The 17,376-nt window shown below is 40.2% G+C and overlaps 1 protein-coding gene and 1 long non-coding RNA gene across 12 annotated transcripts; one reads left to right on the top strand and one right to left on the bottom strand.

Annotated features, from left to right (window-relative positions):
* Positions 1–7,444: 7,444 nt before the first annotated feature.
* On the bottom strand, positions 7,445–14,837 carry LOC111271797 (uncharacterized). Of its 11 annotated transcripts, none has more exons than XM_086973052.1 (4): positions 12,465–12,574; positions 9,269–9,350; positions 9,025–9,143; positions 7,445–8,473 (listed from the first exon to the last, which is right to left on the bottom strand). In XM_086973052.1, the coding sequence occupies exons 1-3, from the start codon at positions 12,542–12,544 to the stop codon at positions 9,072–9,074; spliced, it is 234 nt and encodes a 77-aa protein (XP_086829178.1). In that variant the 5' UTR covers positions 12,545–12,574; the 3' UTR covers positions 7,445–8,473; positions 9,025–9,071. The 11 variants fall into 11 exon arrangements, 5 of the variants coding, with proteins under 5 accessions (XP_086829178.1, XP_086829179.1, XP_022708528.1 ...); XM_086973053.1 differs by having other exon boundaries at positions 7,445–8,465; XM_022852793.1 differs by having other exon boundaries at positions 9,102–9,143.
* Positions 13,358–15,467, top strand: LOC111271798 (uncharacterized). Its single transcript, XR_002687108.1, has 2 exons — positions 13,358–13,443; positions 14,831–15,467. It is a non-coding gene; the product is annotated as an uncharacterized LOC111271798 (long non-coding RNA).
* The last annotated feature ends 1,909 nt before the right edge of the window (positions 15,468–17,376 follow it).

Here is a 17,376-nt window from a genome sequence, read left to right as displayed (position 1 = left end):
CTGTTTTAGCGCTGATAATACAATACATAAATGAATGTAATCTAATATATGTAGCCCGGCTTATCGATCATAATACCGCGGACACTTCAGGAAGGTTGAAGTATGCTTCATTTTTTCTTTCAAGCAAAGATAAAACATAATAGGATTACAACTGTATTAAAATTGGCACCAGAAATTCACGGCTATTTCTTAATGTGCTAACTTATTGTACTACTGTCAAGTTTATCTACTTACGAATACCTGTGAAAGCAAATATGATCCGGAAATTGCATATTTGTATGGTTTCTAAATAAAATATGTTCAATCTTTTTTATCATAAATGTACTACTTTAACATACTCAACAGCGTAACAGAAAGACATAAACTCTTACCATTTGAACGAATCCTAATTTGCCAGCCTTCGATAGCTTTTAGTAGCAGAGAAACGTGATTTCTAACTCTCCTATAAAAACAATATGGTTGGCCAAAGATGTATGACATGAATTGAAGTAACTTTTTTTTCTGACAAAAAGTTATTTCGATGGCATACGCTCGGGAAGTTCTGCATGTTTATTTTCGGTAATATAATGCTTTGTTCTTCCTCGGCAGATTTCTAATTGTCAGTCATCTATTTCGACGTTGTTTTCTAATATCCCCATATTGTATCGGAGTTATAAACAGTCGACAATAAAGACAGATATCTGACTTCCAGGCTTTCGGTCTATGGGAATTTTATCTGAAATATTAGCACAGCAAACTATACGGTTCGTCCGACCATCGTCAATCGAACAGTTTGATTGACGGTAAATACGAAGATGCTGTTTGTTGCAGACGTATTAGTGAAGACCCCTTTCAAATACGGAAAAAAAACAGTGGCGATAATATTATAACAGTATCGCCTGTGTCTATTACTAAGATTGTTTTTCGATTTATGTCTTTCTCGACTTTATTTATAGACGTTTTGCAAACTCTGTTACTTTTCAATGATGAACTACAGAGCGATTACAATTCAAGTTGCTTCTCTCAAAATCGGAATAGCAGGAAATAGATATATTGACTGTTATAGACTGTGCGGAAGAGTGGACACCGACTTTGGATAATCCCATTTATGTACACAGTGCAAAGCAGGCACCGTAACCCACAGCCCAGCGATGCACCCCTGCAGGCCTGACTGGTCGTTTCGACGCTAGTGCGTGCTAAACCCCTCAAGCGGGCGTAGTGATTTTGTTCAGCTGCTGATGCAAGGATACTTGACAAGGTGTTTGTCTAGAAAAGAGTACTTGGTGTATCCTCGAAGATTTACCGTGCATGCTCTGCCGAGAACTGACTGCCCTGTAACAGGTAATATACTCAACCTTTTTTTTCTACACAAAGGCCTGCCGTAAGCCGTGCAGTTAGAATACGCGTTCGATATATTCAAAAGTAAATACGGTTGATCGTATGGTACCTGGGAAAACAAACGAGCTCTCCGACCTTCGATGGACGAACTGACATCAAAATCTAATCAACAGTGAAGTACGGCTGAGGATCAGTTCCCAGGAAAATCAGCGCGAAGTATGCGGCAAGCTTACACTGTCGAAGCTTCTTCAAAAGCAGATGGGCTCGCCTCATCTGCTAAGCTATGAATCTTACAAAGTTTGTTACTCACGTCGCAGTTTATGGTATAGTTGCCAGTGTACCAGCTGAATATCTTCAAAAGCCAGTAGTATCCTCATATCTAGCCGTCTTTAGGAAAGAACATTTACTCATAGCATGACCAATTATCGCTTCTGCAATATTTTTTTTCTAGTAAACCAATAATAGTTGATATTGGTGACCATTAGGACAAATTCTGTGTCCTAACAGTGAGCTTATAGTACCAGAAAAGCCTAAGACATGAAAGTTAACACAACCAAGTGGGCAAGCAGTTAGAAGTTTTTCTGCGTTTGTAAATACACTTCCGGTTTTACGTAACGCGGTTGTCGTGGCACGTTTCGCCGCCGTCGTCGTTGGGGTTGGTTCCAGCGATCTCACTGAGAGAGGCTCATTATCTATGTTTGAAGACAACTGGTGTTATTGTAATGGAGGACTCACAGCTCAGAGACGATTTCAGTAATGCAGTTGTTGAAATTGCCTTTCGCAGTTGTCAAATATTTACTCATGTTGGCAAAGGTTTGATACTATATTGGCATAGGAAACGACTTATGCTAACATCGAATATATATAAATTATGCGCAGCGATTACATAGCTCCGTATATAAGCGTACACTTTATTCGCTATTTAATATTTTAGCGCGGATGGCTTTTTCATCATAAATCATCAGAAATCATATGATGATGTATCGATCGAGGAAAATTGTGATATGCGTCACAACGATGGAGTTCAAACAACTGGGTTTATTGCCAGTTGATAAATCGTCCCCCTAAAATGCGGATTATATTTATTCAAACCGCGCTTATTATTATTTTAATTAATGCTAAGAAAAATGGGGCTGAGCTAAATTGATCTACAAATCAATGTGGGTTTTCTTCAATACCGGACCCTATAATTTTAAGGATGTCCACTGCTCAACACGGGTATGACATCTTATTTAAACTGACTTAGCTCTACAAATTAAATAGTCATCGACCTTAGTTCAATGTCACCTCTATCCCTGAATGGCGGGGGGGGGGGGGGTAAATCTTAGATCCACAGCGTAGGAATTCAAAACGGAATAAGATGGTCACCGAATTGTATGAAGGTGCTCTTATACTGAAACAACGGGATTGAAAAAAGGGTAAATTGTAGACTGTAGACATATCTGCACTTGTTCCAAGGAGTTCGAGGGCGAGTTTACGAAGTAGATAAGCCGCGCACAATCGCTTACGTCCCGAAACTTCTATGGTCGCTGAACTAGCAGATTCATTTGTAGGAGCTATACTGGGAACATCGATTGCTACTCGTTTATTCAAGCAGAAAAGTCAACCTAAGGGCGAATGAAAGGAGATAGTTAGCTTAGCGTTGGATAAATATAGCTATTGGACACGCTACTAGCATTAGATGTCAACATGAAAATCTGATGTTTACAAATTACGAAATAAAGTTGGTCCAGCTTCGAACACTGCTGTGCCCTGTATGTCTTTCCTTAAGTCGGAACATCGGAAAGATTCATCGCGAAGGGATTCATACAAAACAATGGAAAAATCGTACTCACACTAAGTGACCAGTACGACGATAAGGAACAATCAGGTCGGCCTATTCGAATTATTATTGCATTTCGAGTGTGTGATTCTCTATCAAATCCAACATCTGACGCCGCACTCTTCGGGTCGATCTGGAGGCAAAGCTCAACGTAAGTTTCACGACGGACAAAGGCGTCTGCTTTGACAACGACGACCGTTAAGTACTCAATATCCCAAGATTAACTCAGTTCTCACTAACTTATAATGGCTGTTATAATGAATAGTGTTGCAGATTACCGTTTCACTCATTGGTAGAAAACTTTGAAACATTTTCGTAGCAGTGTCCCCGTTAGGTCACAGCTGCAAGTACATGAACTGGTGTACAGGAGCTGCCGTAAAAGCCAGTCACGGATAGACCAATAGAAAACCGATAAATATTGTATACTTAGTTCACTGATAAACCAACATCTGCTCCATAATTATTCCTTGTTAGTTGAGAATTTGAAGATTTACGAGGCCATTATTTAACACTATATTTTTATTGCAAGTGTGAGTAAATAAATGGTGGTAGACGGCGGTTCTGAGTGACATTGTTAACAGCGACAAATTCGAATGAAACCTACTCAAATATAAACAATATACTGTACTCTGAACAGCAGACGCTTCTAGCTAACGAAATCGCAGTTACTACGTTCACGGATTCTTTACGTGGACTTGAAACTGGGTTTCGATCCACCAATAACTTCAATAGCGGAGGTTCCTTGCACAATAAGTGAACGTTTGTTTTATTACTTTCACCTATTGTTAGGCATCGTGGCCTGTAGTGAAACTAGCGTATATGATCTAGTTGGTAGCACTTTGGGCAATGCACAAGGTAGCTTAGCTACTTTTCATCAAACGATACTAGCAAGAAATGTATTGACTGTTCTAAAGCTATCTAGGACGTCGATAAATTTGAGTGACTTTCAAGCTGTCCATTATCAGCAGACTAATTTGGTAAAGATTTCCGTTCAGGCTCCGAACACTTTCTACCATAAGCTGATTTAGTACCACGGAAGGGTAATGAGTTTATGGGCAGACACATCGCTGAAGGTTAGCGAAATCCATTCAAGATTGGTGAAAATACTAGATCAGAAGGCTTTTACCGAGATAGCACTCTGATACTAAGTAGTAGTCGAAGGCTGAGGTCGAAAACTACAGAGGAGGTAACCACGCCTTAGATCTCAAGGAAAAGAGCGAGTTGCTGTGATTACTGAGACTTTTGAACAAAATATATAATACTGGGAAGGCGCTTCCGGTCAACTTGAAGTAGAATTTCACGAAATGCGTGTGACGAAATAGTGACGAGGATACCAATCACGAAAAAATAAACAAAAAATAGATTCGGTCGAAGGCAAATAAAAACACGTGTGGTGTACTCTGTGATGATATGCGTGGTCAGCGCAAGCAAAAATTACTTCAAGACCATTGTCTTTATACATGAGTTCTAAAAACTAAAAAAGAACTACGCGAGAGAATGATGTCCGTATGAAGAATAGACAAGCTCAATTATACCGTTTAAGAGGTTCGCTTGTAAACTGGTGCTCGTCATCGAAATAGATGCCAGGTCATTTGTTATTACCAGATATTGACCAAAAAACATAGTCAATGCTTCAAGGAACTTTAGATTTTTGGCGAATTTATTGCGAACGGCAGGTGCAACAACCAAAATAAGGCTATCCTGACAACAAGCCACGATATCATGACGCTTCAATCGCGTCCTGTATTGAGGAGAGTAGGCTCAAACAGTGATCTGAGCTTTCATACTTCCTAAATTTATGTTCGTTTAATTTGACTCGCTTTTGAAGAATGCGATAGGTGGCGTAGCGTTTTTTTTACAGACTAATAGTCCAGGTACACAGGTGTTGAGAAGACCCAGAGCGCCAATTTACAATCAATTAAGGGAAGTATATTTGTCATGTATCAAAATATCGTTATTTCACCTTAATTTGAAAGTTATTGACATTTTTCGATCAGTTAAATAGCTCCGGACAACAAACTACTCCACGGTGATACACCAAGTACATCCCTCCCCCACCTCCCGTCGGTAGCGTATTGTATTCATAAAACCCATAAACGCGTCGGGTTTTACATCTGGTACCGTCGTTTACCATGCTCCAGACGGCTGACGCTTTTCACTAGCAAACAGACGTGTTAGCACCGAGATATTACGTAGACTGTCTCATAAATCAATAATCTTTACATAGGAAAAAAATGTTTTCAAGACAAAACTTAACTATGCGAGATACGTTTTTATTAGTACTCAACAGAAGCTATTATTTGTGAAAAATATTGTTGGGCTCTAATTGAGAGCGAAGCAGAGAAGGCATCTCTATATTCGATCATCCATCTTACTTACATTTCTTTGCTCCATCTTTGATTTCAATACATTAATAAAGGAATTATTTGTTTGTATAGAGCTCTATAATTTATTTAAGTAAATAGTACGTTTGTATGTCTAATTAACAAATACAGTTTGTCTGCTATAAGCATAAAGTCCCAATAACACTGATCTCAGTGCAAGCAAACATATAGGTGTTATGCAATCAAACTCACCTCATCATTTTCTAACATAGATACACCTTCCTGTTGGCCCAAAATTGTTACCTGCTGTATGCTACATTGTGTTAGTAACACGCTATGACAAGGTACAGGAACGCTATATACCCTGATACTTTAAAGAGGTAACTTTTAGATGCTACAAAATGTATACAATTCACTACCAGTTCTTATTTCTGTAGTATTTGAAGTTATTTAGGATTACAGGATATTGCTTTGTAAGGATATTCAAATGGGGCTATCGGCACGGTCTTTCCCTATGGACTTGATCCCCACTTGTGATATATATACCTATGCGAATTTAGTATCAAAGCACCAAACAGGTCTCTTCGCTCTTTAACATACGATACCAAGGCCATCACTGAGCAGAGACGTTCTGTGATGGCTTACCTCGATAGCAGCCTGTTTTATTATATATACGGCAGGAGCTATATTCTTAACGTATATCGAACCTCTGCATGCGTATCCTAAACAAAATCTTCAAAATTCAAACTTATTCGTTTTGTTCGCCTGGTCTAATTTTCACATGCTACCTCTATATGAGAGTGATATTTTAAACATGATACAGCGACGCAGCAAAGGCCCAAATGAAGACATATGCCCATACACACCTCATCGAACACCATACATATGAACTTCGCACCCTCAGCTTCCTGCTGGTAGGATCAATGCATACATTATATACCACTGTCGCGAAAGCTTACAGCCGTATCTGACTGTACCTGCATTGCCCAGTCTGTTCGATATGTACATTGCCTCCTGTCGAGAGTACATTATTAGCGGCATCTTCGTGCGGCTAATGTTCCCGGATTGACTTCGAACGAACTCCGCTGCAATAGACCAACTAAGATATACTCCACGTGCGCGATTAGGTGGTGACCTTGCGGGTAGACAATATCTACCGATACATAACGGGTTGCATAGTAGAAGTATAGCGAAATGCGTTGTTCTTTATTGATCGTCAATTATCGGAGTGTAGTTGTATTGGGTTTGACGAATTTCTAGCTGTAAATGATAGCATCTTGGGCGTGATATTGATGACCTTCATGGGATACACCGCGTGCGCAACGCGTCTGTCTAAAGAACTTCCAGATTCGAGCAAAGGATTATATATGCTTATAGAGCTATTGGGTTTGCCTTTCTGTCGAACACCGTACCTTTGCGTAAACGTAAGCATTCGTGTGCCTCCGTGATTTTGTTATTCTAGTACTACGATTAGCTCTGAAATCATTTTTTTAGCATAGTCTTTATTAAATCCAGGTCATCGCTAAAGTTCTTTACGTCCCATTATGACTTGCTACTTCTTTTCATATCGGATTATATTTTAGAGTTGACTTTTCATATAATTGTGTACTCTTTCTCTATCCGAGCTAGAAATTCTGTCGAAAAAGCTGTTTTGATAAAATATCTGTTCAATCCTTATGTTCCGCTTAGAATATTGCCATTTGCCTCTAACGCCAGCAGGTTTTAGTAATCACCGTCTCAAGTACTGTTTCAAGTCAATGTGATATCAATATTTTCAAGCATATTCAAGATTATTAAAAAGAAAATAACGTCAAGATATTACGCTCATTTATAGTTCAATTCTTCTATTTCATGTATAATTATTGCATTCAAATGAGCACCGGGATCGATCATTTTTCGATCCTACTTTTTAAGGACAAACATTGAGTTTGCCTGAGTTGAAGTGTTACCTAAATTCTATTAATAATAATAATAACATGAGTAAGTTTGGCTTCAAAACTGGATTTAGTATTCAATAGAGCTAAGTCGTGTTTGACAGAATAAAGACCAATATAGGCAAGACGTGTCAGGAAACTGAAAATAATAATCATCACAAGGACTTATGGCATTACTTCATCAAGCAATCATAGTTTGGTAACATTGTGTTCAATGAAATGATGTAAAATCATAGTAATTGATATTCCAATGATTCTGCGTACATTCTTACATAGATATACTTGTCCACGTAACTTTTCAATTCCACTGTATAACTGTCATGTTCCAAAACAAAAAGTTATATTTGTCGGGTACACGTCCATTGCGATTATGAGACGGGTTGGATAACACCGTAAAAATATCAATATAAATAAGACTAGAACGTTTGAAGTTTAACTTGAAGCAACTAAAAGGAAAATATTATGTGAAACGCTCAGCTAGATTAGACAGCAAACAGTAATAAGTGATGATAAGAGGATAAATCCAATAAGAAATCGATGGAATTACCTATTTGTAGGAGAATCTAATCGATACAAAGAGTCATGTCTTATAAATCAAGCTAATCTCGAATGTACACTGGAAATTAAAAGCAAGTTCATTCTTCATATATAGATCAACCGAATACTAGAAAGAGGTCTACTATCCGCCGATACAATGCAACTTTTTCTTGTTGTCTGACATACTCCTATTCAGCATTGTTAGCTGCATAGACACAGTCTAAAAAATGACCTTTGAAAATATATATATAGGTATATATCCACACTGTGGTACCAAAAAGCCACAGACACAGCAAGGAAGTAAAACAAATCCACATCTTTCATATGCGTAAAGTAGTCATTTATGGAAACAAATAGACGAAAGTTCCATGTCTATAAAACTTTGAAAGTCTCGAGCTCTATGTTCGGTGTCGCCGTTCGAAATTGCTTCAGGCGGCTACCCCCCAGCAGAAACCACAGTGTATCCATATCCGTATTTGACCTTAGACCACACCATGTACAGGCAAACTCGTTACTATTGCGGCACCAAACCTAAAAATCTTAAAGAAAAATTACTATAGTCATCAACGTGTGCATCTAGCCGGTTACAGGAGTCTATTGGTTCGTAGACTTCCAAACGTTCAACGAGTTTATCCTAAACTCTTGTTTCCTTGAAGGGCGCGAAATTTTGAATTTAAATAGTACATATATACAATCGTTTATATCAACTTAATCAATTACTTTATTTAATGTACTGAAAAATATTAAATTTACGTGTGTTTTGACCTGATTTATATTTCATATGATGATTATTTAGCAATATATGAACTACGGGCCGCTCACTACAATGAGTGACACGAGAACTTCAATCACAGTATATTATAACTCACTGTATTATCCATAAAGCACACGTAGTACGTTGAATTAATAATGACAGCTCTTTGATTATATGCGTGATGCTAAATTTGCTGACCGGTGTAGATTCCTGTAAAAATGACTTGTAGGTTCCTGTGAATATCCTGATCTCACTAGGAAAACGTCAAGCTAAAAAAATTTTATTAGATAGTGACAATTGGTTTGTCTAAAAGATCGAACGTCCATGTATACACACTGTTTTGAGCACTATTCACCGGTAGATTCAACTTGTTCCTTTGCTTTTTACTGCCATAGGGTAAGATATGGACACACCTCAATAAGATAATGAGCAGTAATTGGATCATTTACATCTTCCTGGAACCAAACGGAAATAAATTAGATAAGTATCAATAATAATGCCAAATAATAGCACAGTCGCTTTACTAGAAACACACAATAGAATCAAGATAATTAATATCAGTTGAAAGGAAGCTGGGTACCTTCTTCGTGCGCGGAACGCCTCGTCTTCCCCTAGCCTCGTTCGTAGCCGCACGCTCGCCGCCAGCTGGCGCTAAATACGAACTGAAAATGGAGTGTAAAGGATTATTGTTAAGAGACCATTCTACTATAAAAAAAGAGGCCAGTACAAAAACACACCATGAGAATTAATTTTCCCAAAAAGATCTCATTTACATGTAAGCTAATTAGCCCGAAACTTGGCTGTCTCCAAGCGAACGATCGACAGTGGACGGCGGGAAGGTTTCTGTGTGGATTTAGTACAATGGGCCATACACGAGGCTGTAGTTATGCTGGCTTATTAAGTTCATCTGCTTTTTACCGTTTATACAACTGACTTTGCCAAACAAGCCACAGCTCACCGAGTTAGTCAACATAAAACCGTACGCGTTTTGTTACCTGGATTCTGTATAGTTGACTTTTCTGCTTAGCATTATTAAATGTTCTGTTTGTGATTGTACGTATGTGCTTGAAGTAGGTTGCGTATTAGTGTCACAGAACAAGACTAGAGCTATTACCGAGATCTCATACTTCAAGTCGTCTAATCGAGTAACGACTTCATACTGGTATGTTTTTAATGCGTATGCATACGTTGCTTATTAAAGTTATCGAATAAGTAATTGATACAAATACAGGACCCTAACCGCACCGAGATTTTGAGCCACTGCCACAGCCGGTGCGTCCGATCGATATGCTTATTTATCATTCAGAAGTGTATTCTAAGTCTGACACCCTTGCACCAATAGACGCAGCTTTTTGATTGTTCATTTACCTATCTGCTGTATTATGTACTGCATTGAACACTATTGTAGCCTTGCATCTTGGCCTACTCTTAGAGTTATACGCCTGATCGATTTTAAATTATCAACTAAATTCTTCCAAACACGTTTACAAGCAGACGGCAGAGCATTCTTTCCATCCGCATGCATCTACCTAGACATTCTCTCGTTAGGTCACCAGCCCCCCCTCCTGCACTTGCACTTCGTAGGGGCACCGCTCCCGTCGTTGTTGGAGTCAAGAGATCTGTGCAGGTAAAGTGGGCACGGAAAACAAGGTCGCCGGAAGATGGAAGCTCCGTTGCGGAGACTGGAGGAGACCCAACGTCTATGATAAGTGGCTAGGCGGCTGAGCCTAGCTCAACCGGGAAGACAAGTAGATCTCCCAACCAGTTCCGGGAAAGAGCTGCAGTTCCGGGAGGATAAAATGGTTATCCCTTTTGGTCATTTGACCTACCGTTGCTAAGAAGGATGAAAAGTTTTGACAAAGCGGGTAAAGGCATGTCTGTGTACGTCTTCTGTACGGAAAGCCAGGATTGGCTCGGATGTTTGCTGAGATAGACCGAGATAGTTGCCTAATCACTGAGTGGCAATCACCCAAACCACTTTTCATGGCCCAGCAAGCCCATGGGCTTAGTTGAAGCATACGGGATTTCAGCCCGGGTCGTGACGCACTCAGGCGCTTTGCTGCTGGTGTTGCAAGGTTATGACCGCGTAGCGTGTTAGATATCAAGCCGAGGCCAAGTGTCGTGATCCTTCACACGTCCGCTAAAACGAGCTGGTTACAAGGCTATATATTCATGCACGGAAAGCGTTTAAGCAATGGGCTACGAAATGTAACTAAACCTTCGACCATTTATAGTCGGTCTATGGTTATGATGGTATCTGAGCTAACTTAGGTCTGTTCTATGTATGTGTGTAGTAATTAGCGCTCCAACTGACGCATATAATAAGAGGATATTTGGTGTGATTACTGGGAGAGCGCTTTTTCACGCGTAGATATTTGGGCATTTAGCTGTTAACAAGTTGCGTTGACTATGAAGCGGATATTTTTAGAATATCAAAATAATTCGTGTTGCAGATTGCGAAAACAAATATGTAGTAACTTAAAACAAAAATAAAAAGAATATTGATGTCGTGCACCCCTATTCTTTGTTATATGACCAGGAGCTTACCTGCTGATATTATAAACGGCAAGACGCATGGTTCTACATGGATATATATATATATATATACACGGATATATATATACATACGTATATAATGATTTAAAATTAAATGTTTCTTTTGAAAAATAGCAAGTAGCGTCGTGCTTAATATAAATAAGGTAAGTGCCTGTCGGCGCTTTGTGACGTATAATCGAAGTTGAAAAAACATACAATCTGGCTTATCCACACATTTTTACTCCAGTGTACCAAGCGTGACCCTACTTTCTGTTGTAATAAATTTACGTATTACTCCATTGAATATGTAGAGTCCGTCCAACTACGCACTGAATGCATTTTTGCAAGCTTGCAGCTAAAGACGTTAAACTTAATTAATTCCAGGCACGAAATGACGTTCATGGTGATCCGTGTCACGCACATTATTTTGGCCCACACAGAAGGATCAATGGTTGTGAATTTCGGGGCCGCTGTTTCTAACGCCCCTTTTTTTGAGAAGATAAACGATTTAGAAATGACCTGAGTGGAAAAATAAGGCCAAGAGATCATTCGATTGTCACTATGGCAGAAAATCATCGTTGTAAATATTTATCTGGTCCTGGCAAAATATAGGTTTGACTTCAGTTCCCTTTATTTTTGATACTACACATTATTAACTGAAGTCGAAACTTTAGAGTATCTAGACAGTACTACTCAATTAGTCTAGTATGTGGCAAAAAATTAAACCTTATTGCAACACATTTTAGTCGTTACGGTACGCTGTACGTAATTTACAAACATACTCGAAGAAAGCTTGCTGTTAATCTAATTACATGCGTTGTACCTGCACATTGCACGCCCGCGGCACTTAATCCACGAAAAGTTGAATTCTGTCCACGTAGACTACTACAGACAGAACTTAAACTTATCTGTGTTGTAAAACATCGCAACAGAGTGACTGATGATTGTGCGTGGAGTTGATTCCACCAGTTGACGACAGTGAACCAAGCTGTACGCAAACGCTGCATGTTTCCACCTTGCAAAACAAAACTTATACACCTTCGAACACATGTAACATCCCCAAACCTCCCCTGTTTCTTAATATCTTTCTATTTTCTTCTGAAAGTAGCTTACTTTAAAAATAGTTCCACCTGCCCAATTTCCCAACGTCTGCTTCACTTTCCCTTGTAATTTGCGACCAACGCTCATTTGCGATGCAGGATAGCATGCACCTCATCTGTTTGGTGCGTCTGCTTGCTTACCGTCCGATCTGTCGCCTGTTTGCAACAACACTTGCAATTGCGACACATTTGAGGCGTAGTGGGGCATAGGGGAAACACATAATTTAAGCATGTACCATCATTAGCATTTATTGCTTACTCCAACTGTGCGCCGGATCCGCTTCGAGTGCCCGTTCAAGCATCATTCCCCGATTTATTTTTTGTCCTTTTACTAACGCTTGTATTTAGATCTCTTATATTTTAACGGTCCTCGCTGTTAAGTACGGCGACCCCTGCACGTGAGCTCTAGCGCTGCCACTGCTGGCGTTATCCAGTGCCACACTGCCGGTCCTCCTATCCTAGTTTTCGCATCAGTTTGCAGGCCAAGCCACGTCCTTCTAAGGCGCTTTTTTCCCACAACACTTGGTTAGCCACCCCAGCCTTATTCAGAATAGAAACCAGACATTGCCGCTGATTTGAAACTGTGCATCATAGTTTGCAGTGTTCGTCTAAGCTTGTCTGGGGGCGCGGGTTGGCCCCATAGTTACAGCAACATAGCTTTAGCTAAACGGTAAATTGCAAAAGCAAAGGTACGCTGGCAGTACTGGAGCACGCCTCATTCTAAATCGAGCAATTTCCTTGTGTTTTTCTCAGCCACTGGCCCCTTCCGAACCAGAGCGGAGCCCGCTGCTGATGAGGACTGAACACCTGTGGAAGCTGGAGCAGGATTCACTCTGTCGATTGGTCGTTATGCAAATGGCAATGTCACTAGTTGCAGAGGGGCTCAGTCGCGACCTGGAAGAGGAGGATGGGTAACACTCGAGCGAACGAGCAGGAGAGCAATCTTGCACTACGACGTTTACGTGGCGACGTTGTCGATCAGTGGAGCGTCGGGCGAAGGAAGGGTCCGAGCGGCGGGAGTGACTTCATTCTGAAGACAATTGCCTGGAATTAGTGGTGGCGGCGTCAGTACTGGCAAAAGCAGCCTGAGGATGCGCTGTTGTCCCTAAGTTTCCTGCAGGTACGGGTGATCCCGGTTCTGATCTGCAGGTTGTCCCGCATCCTCTAACTAACGACATAGCAACGTATGTATATGTGTATTAGTGACTGTTGTTAGGGCGGTCTGCTTCCGTGCACATCGGCTTGCTCGTGTAGGTGCACCACCAGCCACTCACTCTCATTGCGTTGATTACCATTTCGACCGCTTCAAGCGCTGGAGCATCAAAAGCGGCATGTTAATTTTAGCCGTAAACTACATGACCAGCTTGCATTGCATAAAAGCAAGATGCATTTTATAGCTTTGCTTAACGATCCAGAATTTGGTTGATAATCATTTTATTAATGGCGTATGAGAGCAAATTGCTTAGCTTGTTTGTTCAGTTCTCTGCATGTTACTTGAAAACCTTTTTTATCCCATAAATGTAACGGATTGTTAAAAAATGATAGCATCAAAAAGGAGAAGTAACACAATCGATACCTCCATTATGGTATACTGCGCATATTGAGATGATCTGATACTTTCAGAAGAAGTTGCCGCAAGTTGATTCCCCATAGAAACACCTGTTTGCAGAAAGTCCACCATGACACCCTTCTGTAGCATATGCGATCTCGGAGCAAATCGCCTGCTGAAAAATATTATAAGTCGAACAAATTAAGGCAAGTGGCGCCTTACCATCTTTCTTGGTCAGTTTATCAGCAAAAGTACGCACACATAATGTTAACGCTATCAGGACGACAACCTGTTCCACTACGCTTTCTTCAACTTGCTTCTATACGCTTCAGCAAAATACATCCCATTCTAAGAAAACCTGTTTTCGAAAAGCGCATTTGCCGCTGGTGCCCATTTTCAGCATGGCGTTAGCGACTCTATTACGGATTTAAATTTATCGCGCCACAGGTTAGCGGACGACGCGCAGCCGAATCCGCTGGCGGCCTGTGATGGATAGCAAATTGCTACTGCTTGTGAACTGGCAGCAGATACAGCAAGAGATGCTTCGAAGACCTGTACCTTTAGGGGGTGTCCACAGAGCGATTATGTAGATCCTAGTGCTGAGCATTAGAGTTAGGTCCGATTTAAGTGCGATCGGCTATGCTTCGAGGGTGGAGGCTTCGTTGCACTAAAGTCAGCTTCCGCCTGTAACCGGTAGTGCCCTGAAATAATATACGCAAGAAAAAAGTTTGCTACTTGCGACTGCCGTTACTGTCGTGCCATTCTGGTACGAAGGCAGTATGTCTACAAGCCGATACGTTGGTTGTCGATAATCACGTTAGAAATAGCAAATTAAGTTTTCAAGCTGAACGCGTTTGCCTGGGATACTCGTTGCCCAGGTGCAGACACTAAACACTATATATATGGTCTGTACAAGCAAAAGGTAGCTGCAGAAGTTTTTTGTGCCTTTGTCTTTTAGGTTGTGCTGGATGGAAATGGCGACAAGAAGTTGTCGCATGGATATTAACCTTTCACCATCACAACAGGTAGTCTGTCTTGTGCGTAGGTCTGCAGCGTCTTCAGTAAATTCGATTATATCTGGAAAGGAAAATACGGAAGCACTTCAGTGAACTTGCTTTTATTTTTAGTCTGAGTACTTCTCATTTACGCGCAAACCGCAAGTTAAATGAACTTGAAGTTTGCCAGCCCAAGAGCAGGCACGTATACAGCAAGTAAGCTGTAGACAGAATCATGTTGTAAGAGCTCGACTGGATCGCAACTTGAAAATTGGTAATAAAATTATAAAATGATTCTCTCTATGCTATAGGTCGATGACGGTTGCTAGACATGTGAAGAGCAATTAATTTTTTTTGGGAATAAATAAACCTTCGAAGTTAACTTAGAAGAATGACTGTCAAAAGTTCAATGTCTCAGCTTTCCAAGAACACCCTATTGACATGTCAGTGACAATTAAGTCAGAACATGTAAACTAAGACAGGGAGCAAAATTTGAAAATGATCTGGACAATCTGAGTTTAGGCGTATAATGAACAAATACTACTTAATAAATAATAATAGAATGGCAGCACAATAAAAAAGATTCATATGGCTAAAACATTTCTGTCTATTTATACACTCTTTAGAGGATCGCACTTCTTGATGCACATGTATATATATGCATCAAGAAGTGCGATCTCATATATATATATATATATATATATATGTATATATAGCAAGACGTGGTAAAATGTGTGTATTAGTTACATAAAATCAAGAACAAAGAGCGGAATTCTTTAGCGATTTTATATAGCGAAATTAGGAAGTTATGAAAAATTATTAGCACTTGTTTCGTCTATTGATAACCCACGGTTCTATTTCTGAAAGGATTTTCATGTATGATTGCCCATAAGTATATATTACAGGCACCGCTATTGCTTGACACAGAAATAGCTCGTATGCCTTCATTCAGAATGCTTTATATAAGTGCACCCTAGAGTACTGGTGCCAAGTATGTGTCATAATGAACTTCAGATTATTAGGGCCTCGCTCTGATTTGCCTTGCCTCATATTCATTTTAGAACACAAACTGGCGAATATTCCCAAGGCGGTTATCCCAACACTTGTGACTGTATTTCCTTGTGTTGAAACTCTGCTACCACCAGCCTATTATTGCTCCCCAAATAGAGATTTTGGGTCAGAGCAGAGTATTGGGGCTGGATTCACCAAACCGTGTAAAGCACACCGTATCGCATTGGAATGAAGTCGGACTAGAATGACTGAAAAAGATGGGGTCACCGCGACTAGTTGGTACCACCTGGTCCCGGAGCATGTTATCCAATGATGTTAAACAGATACCCCGCAGACATCTTTGGGCATCTGCGATTCGTCTCGGACTCTCACACTACCCCCATTCATGTCGAGCCATCCGTCTGGCTAGAAAAGGCGGAGAAATGTGCCATGCCCCGAAGGAACGGTGCGAGCGAAAGAAAACACAAACCGCAAAAAGGATTTGCCATTCGTGTAATAGAACAGGCCGCCGTCAGGCCAATTGCTGCAACAAGCGGTCGATTGTCTATAGCGACGCTAGAGCCAAAACTGGTTTGATTAAGTAGGGTCAGCTTAGATTCTGACAGTGGGTCACATTTCCACGCGTCCCAATAAATAGGAAGAATACTATCGGCAAAAACGCCTGCGCAGGTAGATACTATCTGCAGAGAACGACCCGATTTTATCAATTGCTGGGAGTAAGGGTGTCGCTAACCAGAAATGCATATTAAGTCGGGATCATAAGGGTGAAAAGATACTTGTTTAATGGCAATAATGCACGTACTCGTAATCGATAACTGTATAGTATCGATTTTGAAGTTCAAACAAATTCTTTAGGCTAACGGTCGAGATTTATACCAGTGTTAAAATATCTAAAACAAGTAAGATGTCTGTCTAAGGCAGTCGAATAAAACTTTGAGCATCTTGTTCGGGGCATATTTTATGTGGCCCCCTTTCCTTTTCTCGGTTCTCTTGTATGAATAACGCACATTCAGTTAGATCAGGATATGGCCACGCAGCTGGTGCTGCGTTGGGTTCCGATATGAAGACTGCTTCCTTCAAAACAGCGCGCTGCGTTATGGACAAATAGCCCATCGTCCTTTTTGGGACATTTAAAGTTTGGGTAAGGAAGGAGCTGTGCGAAAACGACGACAAAATGGCGTGGCAAGATGGTACGACCCAGCACGATGTTCGTGCGTGTCAGATTATAGATCTCTGAATTTTTGTAATATTATATGCCAATATAAGTACTTAATCCGTGTATAGATATAAACATATATTGGTCAAAATGTATTGGCGGTTAATGAACCAGAATTGAAATATACTTTTTATATACTAAAATTTTATTAATAGACTCAATATGTGCTGTTTTGATTGATGACACTCTGCCATTTTTCCGGTCACACCATAATTTCATCGCGGTAGAACATTTATGCTTTCTGGGCGAAAAAAGTTATTTTTTCATCTTTACATCCAAAAT

This window comes from Varroa jacobsoni, unplaced genomic scaffold, assembly GCF_002532875.2.
Source record: "Varroa jacobsoni isolate VJ856 unplaced genomic scaffold, vjacob_1.0 contig01037, whole genome shotgun sequence".
Classification (NCBI taxonomy): domain Eukaryota; kingdom Metazoa; phylum Arthropoda; class Arachnida; order Mesostigmata; family Varroidae; genus Varroa; species Varroa jacobsoni.
Note: the sequence above shows the minus strand (reverse complement) of the source record. Positions and strands in the feature narration are given on the sequence as shown.

What these genes read in the sequence shown, in the direction of transcription:
- LOC111271797 (XM_022852790.1), bottom strand. Translation starts at nt 12,544, where the DNA reads ATGTGTTTCCCCTATGCCCCACTACGCCTCAAATGTGTCGCAATTGCA. An exon ending in AACAGGCGACAGATCGGACG is followed by an intron (nt 9,351 to 12,464) that starts GTAAGCAAGCAG and finishes CTCCATTTTCAG; the next exon opens with TTCGTATTTAGCGCCAGCTG. An exon ending in GCGTTCCGCGCACGAAGAAG is followed by an intron (nt 9,144 to 9,268) that starts GTACCCAGCTTC and finishes GTTTGGTTCCAG; the next exon opens with GAAGATGTAAATGATCCAAT.